The sequence below is a fragment of the Phoenix dactylifera genome, chromosome 6, assembly GCF_009389715.1.
Source record: "Phoenix dactylifera cultivar Barhee BC4 chromosome 6, palm_55x_up_171113_PBpolish2nd_filt_p, whole genome shotgun sequence".
Lineage (NCBI taxonomy): Eukaryota > Viridiplantae > Streptophyta > Magnoliopsida > Arecales > Arecaceae > Phoenix > Phoenix dactylifera.
In genome coordinates this window covers 3,792,916-3,811,747 of record NC_052397.1, presented here as the reverse complement: position 1 = coordinate 3,811,747, position 18,832 = coordinate 3,792,916, and the positions used below count along the sequence as shown (strand labels likewise).

Here is an 18,832-nt window from a genome sequence, read left to right as displayed (position 1 = left end):
GATTTGAACCGCAATAGCTTGCTAGATATCTAATTTGCTTGGCGTGTATTATCTAACTATATAGTGTGTATCGGTAAAGAAGTATTTTTTTCAAAAGGAGAAAGAAAGTGATGCCATATGCAAACTTTTTTTTTTTTTTTAGTATGGGACTGAGGACTCCATAAGTATAAAAAAAAAAGTTTCTAAGTTTTGAGCTCTAGATACCAGCAAAAATATGATAAAGATAAAAAATTCGTCCCACATTTTCTTCTATGACGTCCGCTCCATGTAACTTTTGTCCCAGGTGAAAATAATATTTACCAGGAAAAGGGTGACGAAGTCAAACTTGCAGTTTCCATATGTTATTTCCTGCCCCAACGATTAACGGAAACACTGTAATTTCTCTCGAGCAGCCAACGTCTGTTGGAACGGCAATTTAACCTTCACCCCCACCAAAAAAGGTAAAAACCCATTCCAGTAAGGACTTCGGCAAACCATGGCTGGTGTTTCCGTTACAATAACAGATATCGGCGTTACCTTAAAATCTTCTTATCGAGTCGCATTTCTTTCGCTCGCGCGTTCCAAAAGCGAGGGCTCCCTTCCTCTCCGTGACCAAGAGCTTGTTCTCGACGAAGGAGAGGAGAATGCTGAAGCTCTACGTGGAGGCGCCGCCGCCGCCGGTATTGAACCGGAACACGGAGTGGGTGATGTACCCGGGCGTGTGGACGGCGTACGTACTCCTAATCTTCTTTGCCTGGATCGCCGTCCTCTCCCTCCTCCGCTGCTCGCCCGGCGTCGCCTGGACCGTCGTCAATCTCGCCCACTTCTTCGTAAGACCCCCTTCCCTCCTTCTTCGCCTTGTTTCCCTTCCCCCAAGTTCTATTCTTTTTAGGGTTTCGGTGCCTCTATGGAGGCCTTCGCATGTCGTCTTCTCTTGTTCTTTTTCTAATTATTTTCGTTATTCGTAAAATGAGTTTTCTTTTGGCTTTTATGGTGGAGATTGCTTGTTTCTTATTCAAAATTGAGACTTTTGGTTCGAATGGATGATAATGATACCTTGAAGAAGTAAAGGTTGATTTTTTTTTCCATATAAAGTTTTGGGCTTTTCTGTTTGTCGTGTCTAAGGGAGGTGTTGCTGGAAATTGGACCCGGGGGCAATCTTCGGTCGAGGAGAGGGAGCGGGAGGTGGTTACTCACGGCGGGGCGGTGGTCCGTCGACGGGCGGCGTCCTCCGTCTGGGGCGATCGGCGAGAAGGAGCGGCTGATTTCCGCGGCTGGGCGACGATCCGACAGTGGGCGGCGTCCTCCGTCTGGGTGCCTGCACACGAGCCGGTGGCCGGGTCTTCCGGCGCCGGCCCTCCGACGCTCAAGTCAGGGAGGGGGCAAATCGTGTAGAGTAGAGGTAAACAGTGCCCGTCCCCAGTATCGATTTTCCAACCCCCTTTTATAGACCGGGGGTCGGTTTACCTGCGATGTAACGGGGCGAAGCCGTAGTACGGCTCGGCATGTCGTTCAGGTCGGCGCTTGGTCAGGCGAATAATTGCACTGATGTCGGCGATGAGGGCGTTGTACAACCCGAACTAGCACGCTACCAGGCGAATTTATTGCATCAGTGTCGGAGGTATGGCCGAGATCAGAGACTTATCACAGTTGACTAGACCCTGCTGGGCTTATTTGCCGTGGAGAGCTGGGAGTCCGTAGATGACAGGAGTCACGTGCATTAATTGTTGAGTGAGCCGGAGATCCACATTTATTGTGGAGTAAGCTGGAGATCCATATTTATTGTGGAGTGTGCCGGAGGATCACAGCGGTCATGCGCCATAAATGCCGGAGGGGCGTCATAGTACGGTCTCTGGCCGGACCTCGGAGACGTATAGCCGTAGTAGGTGGCTGACAAAAGTAGGCCTCGGGCATTGGGGTTTCTCTTAGGTCGGAGATTCCGAGTTCGGGTGCCGACTTCGGCCTTCCAGGGTCGACGATTGTGCGGCTTCTTTGGGGCATTCGTGTCATTTGGGGGAAAAACCTTATTCCCCCAACACTACCCCCCGACTTCCGAGTTCGAGCGGCTTGTGGGCTCGGACGTAGGAAGTAAAGTCCATCGTTAAAATTGGGGGGCGAACTTCGTCCGCACCCTCATGTTTCTTGGAATTTTCGTGGCAGGACCTGCGCCCTTGGGCGTTTCGAGGTTACTTTGTTCGGCGAATTAATGATGGGGTCCATATCCCTACGTCTTTCGAGGCGACTATAGCGGGGGCGGTGTCTCTTGGATTACCGAGGTTGGTTTGTGAGGCGGACCCAGGATGAGGGTCCTCGGGTTCGACGAGGCGGCGCCTCGGCCCCACAATCGAGAGTTCCCGCTCATCAATGAGCGTGCCATTTTGGGTTTCAAAACGGACACGCGGCATGACCAGGGGTCGGACGCTTCCGATTTCGTGTTACCGGGTCATAATTTCGGGGGAGTGGAGGCCACACCGGGGCTCCACGTGTCCCAGATTTTATTAAACGAGGGGAGCGGGGGTGCCGTCCGCTCATTCTTCGAGGCGATGGGATTCTGTGGACCCATAATGAGGTTCCGAGATCCGATGGGACAACACTTTGATTTCGTATTCGATTTATTGATCCGGAGTGGATGCAGTGCCTCGGCCTCAGAGGTCGCCACGTGGCGCAGCCCGATCGGGGGATGGGAACCGACCCCATCGATCCGGGCCGTCAGGGGGGTCTATATAAACCCCACGAGTCTGCCCTAAAGGTCTTGTTTGGCTTCCCCTCATTTTCGTCGTCTTTTTTTTTCCTTGTTTTCTCCCTCAACCGAATTTTGCCGGCGGTGCCCGGAGCAATTTCTGGCAATGTCCAGTAGGTTTTCTTCCTGTTTTCACTAGAGTTTCCTCTTTTCTTCTCCTTGCCAACTTCCATTTTCTGCTCTTAATTTTTACTCCATTCTTCTGTGAGAATGAGTCTCGGTCCCGAAGAAGTTGGGTCGAATATGTCAGAGGAGGAACTGGAGACAATCCGCTCCCGTTTCTTCTTCCAGCCCGGGTTTCGTCTTGAAACCGCAGGGCCGGGGGACAGGGTGACGCAGCCGCCCCCAGGTCGGATCGCGGTTTACCGCGAGACACTCTGGGCGGGCCTGCGTTTTCCCACCCATGAGTTCGTGAGCAGCTTGCTGGCCGAGTACCAGCTCGTCCCGGCGCAGTTGGCTCCGAACTCATGGAGGACCATAATCGGGTTTTTGTCCCTGTGCCTCGGGCACGGGATCCCGATCACGGTAGGCCTTTTCCGCCGGTGTTTTCTGTTAAAGAAGAACCCGGCGGACGCAGGGTGGCTATATTTCGCCTTTCGGGGCGGTATGTCACTCTTCCGGGGCGCCCCTTCCTCGATCCACGAGTGGAAGGTGAAGTTTTTCTTCCTGGCGTCCGCGGCGCCTTGGGGGTTTGAGCCGAGGTGGGGACACCCACGGCTGAAGGCCCTCAACAGACTCTCCGAGCCCACGGGGAGGGAGCTGAGGATCCTAGACTCTGTGCGAGCCCTCGGGAGGGGCAACGACCTGACCGAGCTCCTGCGGGAGGACGCCCTGGCGAGCGTGGGTCTGAGCTCGGCGCGCCCCGAGGGTAAGGGCGGCTACGTTATTTTCATTCTTTGTCTTTCGCTTTTACTGCCACTGGCCTGACACTTAACAAAATTTTTGATTTCAGATATTCCCCGTATGCCGACCAGTAACACGTCGCTTTTTTCCCGCCTGAGGAGGCGGGAGGCCGAGGCCGGGGGGGCTAATCCCCAGCCTCGGAGGAGGGCGAGGACAGACGGCGCTTCCTCGTCGGCCGGGACGAGTGGCCCCGAGACGGGGGCCCCCGCGGCCGACCCGAGGCGGGAGCGGGTGGTCAGTGGTGCGAGCCCATCGGCCCCTCCTTGCCCTGCCCCCCTTGCCCAGCGGGGGGAATCATCCGTGGCCCGGCCGCAGCAGCCAGGACCCAGGCCTGCCCGAGGCCCCGAGGCGAGCGGCTCCGGGACCTCGGGTCCGATCGTGCCGAGCTCTTCCCGAGCTTTCCGAGAAGAGTCGGTTGAGCCAGACTCTTCCGTTCCTGAGGGGAGCTCGGCCCTTCAGGACGCCGAGGTCGCACGCTCCATGTTGCGGCGTGCAGTGCTCCCAGCGGACCGGGCCGTGTTCCGGGGGATTTCGCTGGAGGAGGTCGCCGGCAGTGCTTACTGCAGCACCGCCCGGGTAAGTTCCCTTCTTAATTTTCCTGAGTTATTAGCGTGCATACGTGCCTTTCAACTCACAATACCCTCGCTTCTCTTTTTTTTTTTTTTTTTTTTTCAGCATATTCTCGAGCTCGACACCATGGCGTTCCTCGCCCACGGGTATCGAGAAGAAGTTCGGCAGCTCGGCCAGCAGCTGGAGCCGGCCAAGAAAAGAATCGCCGAGCTAGAAGCGGTGTCGGCCGCGGCCGAGGCTCGGTGGGCGGCCACCGAGGCCGAGCGCCTTGCCGTGGTGGGGGCGCTTGAGGAGGAGAAGGCGGCTCACGCCATGACCAAGGCAACCATGCGCGGCACGGAGGCGCGTTTGGGGGAGGTCCAGGCCAGGATCGCGGCCCTCGAGTATGAGGAGAGGGCCCTTCGCCTCCGACTCGAGCAACTTGAGGCCCGGGAGAGGAGGGCTCTCGAACGAGCCGAGCACGCCGTGGAGCTCTTCAAAGAGTCGCAAGAGTTCCGCGACATGTTGGAGGAGGAGACGGTCGACGGTTTCCTTCGAGGCTTCGAGAACTTCCGAGAGCAGGTGCGCCTGTACTGCCCTCAGTATGACTTCTCGACGGTCCGTCCGAGGGAGGACCGGGGCTGGGGGTCCGACGTGCGAGCCCTTCCCACCATCCTGACATCCGAGGCGGGAATATATGAGCAAGACCCCGCCGAGCCTTCGATGAGGGTAGCCGAGGCGGACGGTGTCATGGAGGTGGCTCTGGCGGCCGAGACGGACGCTGTCCCGGAGGTGGTGCCCGAAGCTCCTGCTCCCGACCCCGAGCCTGTTCCGGAGGAAGGTCTTGAGGTCATCAATGTGCCGGACGACCCCCCGGATGTGGCTCCCGCCGCTTAGGACATAGCATATTTTTCTTTTCTTTTTCATTGTATCCGGGGTCGGCCCTTGAGCGGCCGACTTCCAGTTTTGTAATTGGCCTTCCGGCCCTTTGTTAATGAAAAAGTATTTTTGCCATTCCGTGTTCATCTTTCCCTCTGTTGTCATGACCGAGGCCAGGGCCTTAGCGAACCGCCTCGATGGCCTAGCTTCGCATTTTAATTTCCGGGCTGCTTAACGAAGTTGTCCTTCTTTCCGGGCTACATCTTAGCCTTCTCGGGTTCCAGTCATCCCGACGAAGAGGAGCTCCGAGTCTTGAGTTTTTTAGAAAATTTCTCTAAGTCCTATAGCTCGGATTTGGGAGTCGTGGAGGTCATTGCGTTTAGCCTTTAGGGGAGTCCCAAGGCGTCGAGGTCGGGCCTTAGCCCTTTAACTAAGACCGGACTAGGTCTGTGCGTGCCGCTAATCGGGGAGTTTAGTCGGGTCTCCGAACTTAACTCCAAACCCCTCAGAGGGAGCGCGGGCCAATAGGCAGGTCATTACCGACGGTTTTCGTAGTTATTGTTCTCGGACTCTGCCGAGGCTTCGGTGAGCAAGGCTGGGTTTCCAGAGATTGCCTTGGTACCCGCGTTTGGCTGGCACATTCGTGGCCGGGACCACTTTTTCAGCCGGACGTAGGAGTTTACGTCGAAGAGCCGAGTTGGGCACTAATTTATGAAATCCTCTGTACCAGTTTCGGAGGCTTGACGAACGGTGCATGCATAATGTAATTAGGAGGTCGACCCTAAGCCGACCCGTTAGAGAGGCCCGACTTTGGGGCGAGATAAGGCTCCAACATTAAGATTCCGCTCAGTAATATGTAAATAAAATTTGACAAGGAGGGCGTCCAGTTGAAGGTACCTCTTTCATTCTCAGAGTTATGCTTCGCATGGTGGAGTAGGCTGCCTCCCTTCCTTGTCGACCTGCGGAGTCATTTTTGACTTTAAGGGGGCTCGGGCTTCTCACGGACCCGACAGCACCCGCCGAGGTTGAGAGGGCTTGGGGAGACTTTATTGATTTGTAGCTCTTTGCGAGGTCGAGGGAGTTTGAGACCCAGTGGTCGGACCTCGGGGCACCTCAACCTTGGTCGAGGGGTCTTGTGTCAGGTCGGCGGGTCTGCGGACGCTTTGCTGACCTGTGGTACCTCCCGAGGTCGAGGGAGTCTGGTTCTCTACGGTCGACCCTCGGGGCATCCCGACCTTAGTCGAGAGGGCGCTACGGGGGGCCGCAAAGGTACTACCCCGTTGTTGGTGATGAGCGCCACGGGGGGCCGCGAAGGTACTACCCCGTCTTCCCGAAGTGTCGAGGGGTCTGGGTACGCACTGTCGACACTCGGGGCATCTCGACCTTAGTCGAGGGATCGCTCGCTTCGGGGATCGGGGATCGTCGACCGCTCCTGGGGGTCCACTTCGTGGCGCCCCAGGTGGAGCCACCCTTTCCACCCCTCACGGCGCCTTCCCGAGGTCGAGGGAGTCTGGTTCTCTACGGTCGACCCTCGGGGCATCCCGACCTTAGTCGAGGGGGCGCTACGGGGGGCCGCGAAGGTACTACCCCGTTGTTGGTGATGAGCGCCACGGGGGGCCGCGAAGGTACTACCCCGTCTTCCCGAAGTGTCGAGGGGTCTGGGTACGCACTGTCGACACTCGGGGCATCTCGACCTTAGTCGAGGGATCGCTCGCTTCGGGGATCGGGGATCGTCGACCGCTCCTGGGGGTCCACTTCGTGGTGCCCCAGGTGGAGCCACCCTTTCCACCCCTCACGGCGCCTTCCCGAGGTCGAGGGAGTCTGGTTCTCTACGGTCGACCCTCGGGGCATCCCGACCTTAGTCGAGGGGGCGCTACGGGGGGCCGCGAAGGTACTACCCCGTTGTTGGTGATGAGCGCCACGGGGGGCCGCGAAGGTACTACCCCGTCTTCCCGAAGTGTCGAGGGGTCTGGGTACGCACTGTCGACACTCGGGGCATCTCGACCTTAGTCGAGGGATCGCTCGCTTCGGGGATCGGGGATCGTCGACCGCTCCTGGGGGTCCACTTCGTGGCGCCCCAGGTGGAGCCACCCTTTCCACCCCTCACGGCGCCTTCCCGAGGTCGAGGGAGTCTGGTTCTCTACGGTCGACCCTCGGGGCATCCCGACCTTAGTCGAGGGGGCGCTACGGGGGGCCGCGAAGGTACTACCCCGTTGTTGGTGATGAGCGCCACGGGGGGCCGCGAAGGTACTACCCCGTCTTTCCGAAGTGTCGAGGGGTCTGGGCACGCACTGTCGACACTCGGGGCATCTCGGCCTAAGTCGAGGAATCCTGCTCCATTCCACGTCTCATCGTTCTTGCGATTCTTCCCGAGGTCGAGGGAGTTTGGGACTCTACGGTCGAGCCTCGAGGCATCCCGATTTTGGCCGGGAAATCTGAGGATCACAGACGACCCAATATTAAAAGAGGATTACAGTTATCAAGGTGAGAGAAATATTTGCAGAAAAAGGAGCTGAGTCCATTGTCCTGATTGTTTTGAACCCCTTAGGGTTTCATTGGTAATACATCCGTAGATTCTCGGAGTTCCAGCTTCGTGGGATCAGAGTCCCCTCCAGGGACTTCAATTTGTACGCCCCTGGTCGTTGTACCCGGGCGATTTGATACGGCCCTTCCCAATTTGGGGCGAGCTTTCCTTGCTCGGTCGGTTGAGAAGCCTCGGCTCTCCTGAGGACGAGGTCCCCTACTTTGAAGAGCTTGGGCTTGACTCTGGAGTTGTAGTATTGGGCCGTTCGCTGTTGGTATCTCGCCATGCGAACCCGGGCGATCTCTCTCATTTCTTCGACAAGGTCCAAGTTGCTCCTTAGCTGGGAAGAGTTGGTGTCGGGGTCGTAATACTCCATTCTGGGAGAAGGCAGGCCGATCTCCAGCGGGATGACGGCCTCAGTGCCGTATGCTAGGTTGAAGGGGGTCTCTCCCGTGGGTAGTCGGAACGTGGTCCGGTACGCCCAAAGGACATTGTACAAGTCCTCGACCCACTGTCCTTTGGACCGATCAAGCCTAGCTTTAAGTCCCTGCAAAATAGTTCGGTTAGTTACCTCGGTTTCCCCGTTTGTCTGGGGATGGGCAACCGAGGTGAAGCGATGATCAATGCCGAGTTCAGAGCAAAACTCCCTGAAATGAATATTGTCAAATTGTCGACCATTATCAGATATAAGGATACGGGGTAGTCCGAATCGGCAGATTATAGACTTCCACACGAAATCCCGCATCTTTTGCTCGGTGATCCGGGCGACAGGTTCGGCCTCGACCCATTTGGTGAAATAGTCGATGGAGACGACCAGGAACTTTCTCTGTCCGGTGGCGAGGGGAAAGGGCCCCAGGATGTCGATCCCCCATTGGGCAAACGGCCAGGGGGCGATGATGGAGGTCAGCAGAGCTGAAGGTCGGCGCTGGATATTGGCGTTTCGCTGGCACCAATCGCACTTGCGGACGAAATCTGTTGCGTCTTTTTGGAGTGTGGGCCAGTAATATCCCTGCCGCAGGATCTTATGGGCCAAGGCCCGGCCCCCCAGGTGATTTCCGCAGATCCCTTCATGGACCTCTCGGAGAGCATAGTCCGCCTCGGAGGGCGGAGGCATCTGAGAAGGGGGGAAGTAAATGATCGTCGATAGAGCCTGTTCTCGTATAGGACATACCGGGGGGCCTGGCGCTTGATTCGGCGAGCCTCCATCTCGTCATGAGGTAGGGTTCCGTCCTGAAGGTAGCAGACGAGCCCGTCGATCCAGCTTGGCTCGGAGCCGATGCACATGGTAGGCTCGGGTCCCTCCGTGCTGGGGGTCTGAAGATACTCGAGCGCGGTTCCCTTAGGAAGCTCGCTCATGCGGGAGCTTGCCAGCTTGGATAGCTGGTCTGCCCTGAGGTTTTCCGTTCTGGGAATGTACTGAATGTTGAAAGAATTCAGGGCAGATATGAGTTCCCGCACCTTTTGGAGATACTTTTGCATGGATGGCTCTTTAGCTTCAAAATCTCCTTGGACCTGGTTCACCACCAGCTGGGAGTCGCTGAATGCCGTCAAGTCTCCCACGTTTAGTTCTTTCGCCAGTTTGAGCCCGGCGATGAGGGCCTCATACTCGGCCTCATTGTTCGAGGCCGGGAACTCGAGGCGCAGGGCTTGCTCAGCCACCACTCCGTCTGGACTAGTGAGGATAAGTCCGGCCCCGCTACCCCCCGAGGTCGAAGACCCGTCCGAGTGCAGGACCCATGGCTGCCTCGGGGCCTCCTCCGCGGGTCCAGATGGCAGGTCGGGGTCGTCCGGAAGGGTGCACTCCACGATGAAGTCGGCGAGTATCTGAGCTTTGATAGCCGGCCTGGGCCGATATTCGAGGTCGAATTCCCCGAGCTCGACCGCCCATTTGGCGATCCTCCCCGCACGATCCGACCTCTGCAATATTTGCTTCATGGGCTGGTCGGTCAATATAGCTATCGTGTGGGCTTGGAAGTAAGGCCTGAGTCTCCGAGCCGAGATGATGAGAGCTAAGATGGTCTTCTCAAGTTTAGAATATCGGGTCTCGGCATCCCTGAGAACCCGGCTGGTGTAATAGACCGGCTTTTGGAGCTTGTCCTCTTCCCGGACGAGAACTGAGCTCACTGCGGCTGGGGAGGCGGCCAGATATAAGTAAAGGACCTCGCCTTTCCGGGGCTTGGTGATCAGCGGGGGAGAAGCCAGAAGGCTCCGAAGATCTTCAAAGGCCTGCTGGCATTCTTCTGTCCACCGGAAGTCTTTCGGCCGTTTGAGGCTCTTGAAGAAGGGGAGGCAACGCTCGGCTGACCGAGAGACGAACCTTCCCAGGGCGGCTACCCGCCCCGCGAGCCGCTGCACCTCCTTAACTGTCTTTGGAGGCGACATCTCTTGCAGTGCCCGGATTTTCTCCGGGTTGGCCTCAATTCCGCGCTGGGTCACTATGAAACCCAGGAACTTGCCCGAGGTGACCCCGAACGCGCACTTCGCCGGATTGAGTTTCATTTGATATTTTCTGAGCTTGGCGAACGTCTCGTCGAGATCGGCTATGTGGTGTTCCGCCGCTCGGCTCTTCACCAACATGTCGTCCACGTAGACTTCCATGTTCCGGCCGATCTGGTCTTTAAAAATCTGGCTGACCAGCCTCTGATAGGTGGCCCCAGCGTTTTTCAGGCCAAAGGGCATCACCTTATAGCAGTAGGTGCCCTTGTCGGTGATGAAGGCCGTCTTCTCCTCGTCTTCTGGCGCCATTCGGATTTGATTGTATCCTGAAAAGGCGTCCATAAAAGTTAGCAGTTGGTGTCCTGAGGTGGAGTCGACGAGCTGGTCGATGCTCGGGAGGGGGAAACTGTCTTTTGGGCAGGCCTTGTTCAGGTCGGTGTAGTCCACACACATACGCCATTTTCCGTTAGCCTTCTTTACGAGGACTATGTTGGCGAGCCAGTCCGGGTAGGAGACCTCCCGGATGAAGCCGGCTCCGAGGAGTTTGTCCACCTCCTCGGCCGCAGCTCGTTGTCGCTCGGGGGCGGAGCCTCTTTTCTTCTGCTTTACAGGCCTGCTGGTTGGTTTCACCTGAAGTCGGTGGACCATGACCTCAGGGTCAATTCCTGGCACGTCCGCGGGCGACCAGGCGAAGACGTCGGCATTATCCCGCAGGAAGCTGACGAGGCGATCCCTCTCATGGGCGCCGAGGCCGGAGCCGACCTGCACGGTTAGCTTGGGAAAATTTTCTCGTAGTGGGATTTGAATAAGGAGCTCACCGGGCTCTACTTGCTTCTTCCAGGGGGTGTCCCTCGCATCGAGGGTTTCTATGGGGAGTGAGGGGCGCGTCGAGCGGTCTGGCGCCTCAGCTGGTTGTTTCACTGTGTGGGCCGCCATGTAGCATTGCTTGGCGACCAGTTGGTCTCCGCGGACCTCGCCTACTCCTTGGCCGGTGGGGAACCGCATGAGTAAATGGCGAGTTGAAACCACGGCTCGAAGGGTGTTTAACCCTGGGCGCCCAAGGATGGCGTTGTAGACCGAGGGCAGACGGACCACCAAGAAGTCCATCCTCACAGTGCTCTCCCGGGGGGCGAGGCCAACTGTGACAAGGAAGCTAGCCTCACCTTCAACCGAGACCGCATCTCCGGTAAACCCAACTAGCGGGGCATTGATTCTCCGGAGATGTCCTCCTGTCAACCCCATTTTTTGGTAGGCATGGTAGTACAAAATGTTGGCTGAACTTCCATTGTCAACTAGGACACGCTTTACATCAAACCTATTTACAATCATGGAGATGACCACAGCGTCATCGTGAGGGGTCTCGACCCCTTCTAAGTCCTCGTCCGAGAACGAGATGACTTCATCAGTACGTGGGCGCTTCGGGGGTGTTCCCTGGGCGGCCGTTCCTGCCGAGGCCCGCCCGATCATGTTGATGGTGCCGGCGATGGGCCTGTTGTCGCCTGGATTTTCGGTTGGTGCGACATTCTCCGCCGGCCTTCTTTCCTCAGGTCGATTCCTCACGAACCGGTTGAGTACTCCCCGTCGGATGAGCGCTTCTATCTCGTCCCAGAGTTGGAAGCAGTCCTCCGTGTCGTGCCCACGGTCTCGGTGGAAGCGGCAATACTTCCTGGTATTTCGGGGAAATCCCGTGTCTCGCATAGGAGGCGGGGGTCGGAAGAAGTCCCGACCCTCAATTTCCATCAGGATCTCGGCCCGGGGAGCATTGACGGGTGTATAGTTCTCGTACCTCGCCTGGTACGTCCGGGGCCGTGGTGGAGACCTCAGACGAGGAGGTGTCCTCTGCTGAGGTCGCCCCTGCTGACGGGGCGGACTCCTCAGTCTGGGGAGATTTTTCTCTCTGCGGGGAGACCGGCTCCTTTGTCGGCCGCGCTCCTCGCGGCGCTTCTTCTGCTTCTTAGAGGCGGGCTCGATTGCTCCCCGCCTGGAGGCGACTGCCTCCTCGGCCTTGGCATACTTCCGGGCTCGGGCCAGCATTTCGGTGAAGTCGGCCGGGAAGCTCTTCTCGATGGAGAAGAGGAATCGGTAGGAGCGAACCCCAGTTTTCAGAGCCGACATGGCTATCGACTGGTCTAGCTCGCGGACCTCCTATGTGGCGGCGGTAAAGCGGTCCAGGTACTCTTTGAGGGACTCCCCCTCCTTCTGCTTGATGTCCAGGAGGGAGTCTGATGTCCGTCGCTGGCGCCGGCTGGCAGCAAAGTTGGTGGCGAACTGCCTGCCGAGCTGCTCAAAGGAGGACACCGTGTTCGGCTTCAGTCCAGAAAACCAAAGCCGAGCGGTCCCTCGGAGGGTCGCTGGAAAGGCTTTGCAGAGTATGGCCTCCGAGGACCCTTGTAGGGCCATGAGGGCCCGATAACTCTCCAAGTGGTCGAGGGGGTCGGTGATTCCGCTGTAGGGCTCCACCTGAGGCATTTTGAATCTCACGGGAACCGGCTCGTCCTCGATCTGGCGGGAGAAGGGGGACTTGGCAGTGAACTCAAAGTCCCCTTCCTGTCTTGCCTTCTTGCCGTGGAGTGCCGCAATCTGGCGCTCCAGATGCTCCACTTTTCGGTCGAGCTCCCCCACCCGTGGGATTGTCGTTGTGGTTTGCGCCGACCCTTGGCGGTCCGGGGCTGACTCCGCCTCGGAAAGTTGGGGTCTCCGATCGAAACCTTCTCTCGGTAACTCCCTACGGGGAGTAGCCCGTTCTCCGTTGTTGGCTCTGGAGGAGCCATGCAGATTTTGACTGGGGAGAACCGGGCCGTTGGGGAGACACTCCGGCGGGGCCTGGGCCTGCGGGGGAAGCGCCGATGAAGCTTCCACGCGCCGTAGGCCCTGCACGGCGGCGGCCAGGGCCTGGACTTGCTGTACCAGGGCATTGAACTGTTCCAGCTGGACCTGAGGACCTGGGTCAGCTGGAGTTGGGGAATTCTGGACGGAGTGTCCAGGACTTTGCGGGGGACGCCGGGAGACGTTAGAGGCTCCCTTACTTCTCAACTTCATGACTGCTACTCGGTCCCTTCCTCTAGCGCCAACTGTTGCTGGAAATTGGACCCGGGGGCAATCTTCGGTCGAGGAGAGGGAGCGGGAGGTGGTTACTCACGGCGGGGCGGTGGTCCGTCGACGGGCGGCGTCCTCCGTCTGGGGCGATCGGCGAGAAGGAGCGGCTGATTCCCGCGGCTGGGCGACGATCCGACAGTGGGCGGCGTCCTCCGTCTGGGTGCCTGCACACGAGCCGGTGGCCGGGTCTTCCGGCGCCGGCCCTCCGACGCTCAAGTCAGGGAGGGGACAAATCGTGTAGAGTAGAGGTAAACAGTGCCCGTCCCCAGTATCGATTTTCCAACCCCCTTTTATAGACCGGGGGTCGGTTTACCTGCGATGTAACGGGGCGAAGCCGTAGTACGGCTCGGCATGTCGTTCAGGTCGGCGCTTGGTCAGGCGAATAATTGCACTGATGTCGGCGATGAGGGCGTTGTACAACCCGAACTAGCACGCTACCAGGCGAATTTATTGCATCAGTGTCGGAGGTATGGCCGAGATCAGAGACTTATCACAGTTGACTAGACCCTGCTGGGCTTATTTGCCGTGGAGAGCTGGGAGTCCGTAGATGACAGGAGTCACGTGCATTAATTGTTGAGTGAGCCGGAGATCCACATTTATTGTGGAGTAAGCTGGAGATCCATATTTATTGTGGAGTGTGCCGGAGGATCACAGCGGTCATGCGCCATAAATGCCGGAGGGGCGTCATAGTACGGTCTCTGGCCGGACCTCGGAGACGTATAGCCGTAGTAGGTGGCTGACAAAAGTAGGCCTCGGGCATTGGGGTTTCTCTTAGGTCGGAGATTCCGAGTTCGGGTGCCGACTTCGGCCTTCCAGGGTCGACGATTGTGCGGCTTCTTTGGGGCATTCGTGTCATTTGGGGGAAAAACCTTATTCCCCCAACAGGAGGTATATGTATTAGTCTAACTCTTTAAGTACTTGAGGGATGGGATCGTTAATAATAGTAGTAAGATAGTCTCTAAATCTTGTTAGAGATTGTGATGGAGATAGTAGTAATATAATGGATAACTGGGGATGGATGGAGGTAAGGTTACTTGCCCATTTCTCTGATGTTATCAATTTGTTCTCTTGTTCTTCTAATTGTGTTCAAAAAGATTGTAAGCTGATCTTCTATTGAAGGAGTGGATGAGACTAAAGAATATTTAAGTATGGAGCATTGATGCGAGAAGAGTATATATTTTGCGATGGATGAATAGAGCAACCTTGCGTTCCTAAAACTTTTCTCTCTTGCTTTTTAGTTGAAGCATGCTATTTTTAGAACGTTATGAGAAGACTAGATACGTTGTTTTGGTGCTTGAAGCATTGATAAACTTGAAGGATATGAAATTGGCAGAACTCCCCGCTATGCATGGACCAATTTACATGTCTACATTGAGTGGGATTAGTGCTAACGAGAATCAGAGACTAATATGCATCTCTTGGAGAAGTCTCTCTTTGGGACTCATACAGGGTTTAAACATGGTGAGAAATGGATTCAGGACCAGACCTAGCAGGTTTTCTCGGGAAGATCTGATTGCAGCAATGTAGTAGGCAGGGGCGGCTCAACTCTTAGGCAACTGAGGCGGTCGCCTAAGGCCCCAGCCCAAAGAAGGCCCACCGTAGAAAATGCCTCAAAGATAAAATGAAAAAAAAGGCCCCTTGTGAATTCGCCTTAGGCCGGCCCACTGTAGAAAAGGCCTCAAAGACAAAATGGCCTTAGGCCCCCAAATACATTGGGCCGCTCCTGGTAGTAGGGATGTAAGAACTCTTATTGGTAGAGAGATGGAAGCCTTTACTCAAATATTTAGGTGTAGGCAGACAACTTAAGAATGGAAAGATTCTGAGAGAGGTTTAGTGTTCCAAGTCCATTCAAGTAACTTCATTTCAAGTGATAATAGGAATTTTCCCCTGCTTGGTTATGCATCCTTTCACAACAGTTTGTCTAGTATGTTATTTTGTAGATCATTTGTTACAAAGAACATCAGCACATCATTAGATCTGCCTTTTTTTCTAATCTGACAAGGTAGAACATTACTGATCTGAGCATACCTAATTTTTTGCAATTTGAAGTAACAAGTCTATAATTAGCTTTTTCAAGATCTATATCTGAGTGACTTTTGGTTTGTTCTGCCCCCTCTAGTGGTTTAGTTACTTGCCTTTACCGTAAAAACTTTTAAAAACTTTTTCTTAAACAGTTGATGTATGCTTAATCATTTCATGCAGAGCTACCAGTTCAGTTTCTGGTGCTTTCAGTTTAATGAAAGACTATTTTATGGTAGAGTTTTCACCCTCTCTTCCCTAGATAATAAATCAGTGGCATATCTAAATAATCTGCTCAAAGTGATGGAGCATCATCTTACTGGTGGGTATTTTGGTATTTGTTTAGGTAACATATCACTGTTTTCACTGGAGGAAAGGAACTCCATTCGCTGAAGACCAGGGTATCTATAATGGTTTAACTTGGTGGGAGCAGATGGACAATGGCAAGCAGCTTACCAATAATAGAAAGTTTTTGGCTACTGTACCGGTGATCCTGTGAGTATCCCCCAGGCATGATCTTGAAAAAAATTCAAAACTGAAGTTGCAGCCATTTATATGTTTTTGGAGGCAAAGAAAGTTCATGAGCTCCCAAGCCAGCCAATGTTTTTGAATTATTTTTCTTCCTGTCTTGTGTTTGTAATACTTTCGCCTTTAATAGCTGCTAGATTTTGCATTGATATTGCATATGCAGTAGGTCATGGTCATGCATGCAAAGGATGCATTTTAGTTAATTCATATGCTGTTATTTATCTGCTAAAATGCATGAAATAAGTGGCTTGCTGAAGACAGTTAAAAGTTATGTCTTACATTTCTTTTCCACAACATCATGTTTCTACCTTAACTAACTTTGTTAGTGTTGATATCTGCAAATTATATTAGTATAATTACAGCTAAAATTAATTGACTAGCAATTACATCAACCAAAATATCTATGGGTTATATGGATAAAGATAACTGGATGCTATTTAACGAAAATTAAAGATGGCTGGCTTGTATAGGATAGGCATGTGGAAAAAAAAGAAGGGGAAATAGTTGCTTGCTATCTTTTTCACCATTATTCTTTTATTTAACTATATTTCGTACCCGTGCGAACACTACCTAGTTTAATGTATAATGTTTTGTTGAGTGTTAATTCTGACTTATTATTCCTGCTAGGCAATACGATTTCTACATATCTAGTCTTGTTTCTTGACAAACAAATACTGAATCAGGATGTTATGCGTGCGATCACACCTCAGAAAAGTAAACTTACGATTGAAGGATATAGGAGATTATCAGGTTCAATCTTGATGATCTTTCATATGATTTTTAGAGTCATGCCAGATGTCCTATCAAAACTTGAACAACCTTTTTTTTTTTCTTTTTCTTTTTAGCATGAGCTTAGCTTTATGGAAATTCATTGACATAACTATCATTGTGAATCTAGCAGGTACCTGATTGCCTCGCACACGACGGACTACCAGCATCCGATGCTCTTCCTCAATACTCTTGCTGTGTTTGTGCTGGTGGTTGCCAAGTTCCCTAACATGCACAAAGTCCGTATCTTTGGAATTAATGGAGATCACTGATCAAGTTCCCTAACATCGGATGCTCTTCTTCATGAGCCTCCCATCATTGTGGATGGCTGTCCTTGTCTTGGGACCGTGCACTAAAAAGTTTTGGGTTTTGATTTTTTGCTCCCAATGTTGCAATTGTTCTTGCATTGGCTGATATTAAGTGAAAATAAATTGCAACATGCATGCCAAATTGATCCAGCATTAGTAGAAAATTTGGCTTTTGTACCTTTGGCATTTGCTCGAGGGAAGTTTTTCAGGTGGTGTCGCAATTATTCTCCCTCCCTCCCTGAGCCATCTATTTGCTCCTTGTGTATTATTTAAGACATTTATTTTCACTGTCCACTAACGGTTCTTTTAGCCTTGATGTGGTACTCATCTTAGCTGAGCTCTGAGTTAAAGAAGAGAAAATTTTGGGCTTAAATGGACGGCATGCAAAGGTTCTTGCTTTGTGCTTAAGAGGCTTAGGAAAGTACTTGAGCAACTATGTTAATACGTCAAAGCTTCCTGCTTTTAGCTTTGAGGGGCTTAGGAAGGCATTAAAGCAACTGAATCGACAACAACTTTTCAGCCTCTTATTATTGGATGGGCAGTAATGGCAGTAGTGAAGTATTTTATCATTCTCCCTTCTGGACATTTGGAACATAATTAAGCAGCTACATAATTTCTCGGCTGCTCATACTCTACCTAAAGGAAATAAGGTTGCTGATGAGTAGTAGTTGGCTTCGTGTTACAGTAGCTGGACTTCAGGAAGATTTTCTTCGAGGTGCTAATTCTAAATGATTTGCGGATTCCACGGGCTTTTCTCTCTCTCTCTCTCTCTCTCTCTCTCTCTCTCTCTCTCTCTCTAAGAAAATAAAATTGAAAACAAAGCATATTGCGATTTAAATGTCATCTGTTTCATGTTTTGATATATTATAAGTTTTATATTTCGAGTTTTCGACATGGCCTGCTTAAATCTTTTTTGGTCTTAAATCTGAGAAATGGCTTCTTTGTTCAGCAAAAATTAAAAAAATATATCAATCATTACTTCAACCCATTCCCAAGCCGGCTTTGGTAAACCTTGAAGCACTAACCTCTGAAAGCCTCAACGTCACTCCACATTCACAACCAACCCAACCACAAATGAATGGATACATATATAAGAATCAACGTGAATTCACTCCAACGTACTCCTTCCTCCAAACCGTCCGCAAACGATGAGAAAAAACTCATCTTTTCGGACCCTTTTCCCCTTCCTGCTGTTATCCCTCCTCTTCTCTCCTTCCAACCCCGACCCCGACCTCCTCCTCGACTACTGCGTCGCCGACACCTCCCCCGCCGGCCGGTCCCTCCACCTCAACGGCCTCCCCTGCCTCGATCCCGCCCTCGCCCGCCCCTCCCACTTCGCCACCTCCATCCTCTCCAAGCCCGGCAACACCGCCGCCAACCCCTTCGGCTTCAACGTCACCCTCACGACCGCCGCCGCCCTCCCCGGGGCCAACGCCCAGGGCCTCGCCCTTGCCCGAATCGACCTCGCCGCCGGCGGCCTCGTGCCCCCCCACGCCCACCCCCGCGCCTCCGAGGTCGCCCTCCTCCTCCATGGCGACCTCCTCGTCGGATTCGTCGACACCTCGTACCGCCTCTTCACCCAGCGGTTGAGGCCGGGGGACGCCTTCGTTTTCCCGAGGGGACTGGTCCACTTCTTGCACAATTTGAACCCGGCGGCGCCGGCGGCCGCGGTGTCAGGGCTCAACAGCCAGAATCCGGGGGTTCAGATGATTCCGCTGGCGGCGTTCCGGTCAGACCCTGGGATCCCGCAGGAGGTCTTGGAGAAGACCTTCAAGATTTCCGGGCAGGATATTCGCAGGATTCAGAAGAATCTTGGGGGTTAGATACTGCTCTTGTTTGGCTGTCGGATATGATCACGTGTAAGAGTTCATTATGAACAAAATACGTGCAAAGGGATATTTGTTGAAGGCCAAGATCTAAATCTGCAAGCTATCCAAAATCACTTGGCACCCCTCCTCGAACTTGAGCTTCAATGAACCGAACGCACTGCCTAGATTAAAATATGGTTGTCAGCGGTCCCAAGAAAAATTTGTTTGAACCAAATCAATCCAACCAGAAAGCAACACAGCTAAATACGAACAAATAGATCTCTCAGCTTATCGG

At 53.8% G+C, this 18,832-nt stretch overlaps 2 protein-coding genes across 4 annotated transcripts; both read left to right on the top strand.

The window, feature by feature from the left end:
• Nucleotides 1–519: 519 nt before the first annotated feature.
• On the top strand, nt 520–17,038 carry LOC103702011 (ORM1-like protein 2). Of its 3 annotated transcripts, XM_017841902.3 has the most exons (4): nt 520–809; nt 15,472–15,620; nt 16,337–16,403; nt 16,555–17,038. In XM_017841902.3, the coding sequence occupies exons 1-4, from the start codon at nt 624–626 to the stop codon at nt 16,648–16,650; spliced, it is 498 nt and encodes a 165-aa protein (XP_017697391.1). In that variant the 5' UTR covers nt 520–623; the 3' UTR covers nt 16,651–17,038. The 3 variants fall into 3 exon arrangements, with proteins under 3 accessions (XP_017697391.1, XP_008782511.1, XP_008782518.1); XM_008784289.4 differs by lacking the exon at nt 16,337–16,403 and having other exon boundaries at nt 524–809; nt 16,552–17,038; XM_008784296.4 differs by lacking the exon at nt 16,337–16,403 and having other exon boundaries at nt 527–809.
• A 581-nt stretch (nt 17,039–17,619) lies between these two features.
• Nucleotides 17,620–18,652, top strand: LOC103705062 (germin-like protein 3-1). The gene has a single exon (XM_008788662.3). The coding sequence runs from the start codon at nt 17,878–17,880 to the stop codon at nt 18,550–18,552; it is 675 nt and encodes a 224-aa protein (XP_008786884.1). The 5' UTR covers nt 17,620–17,877; the 3' UTR covers nt 18,553–18,652.
• Nucleotides 18,653–18,832: the final 180 nt, after the last annotated feature.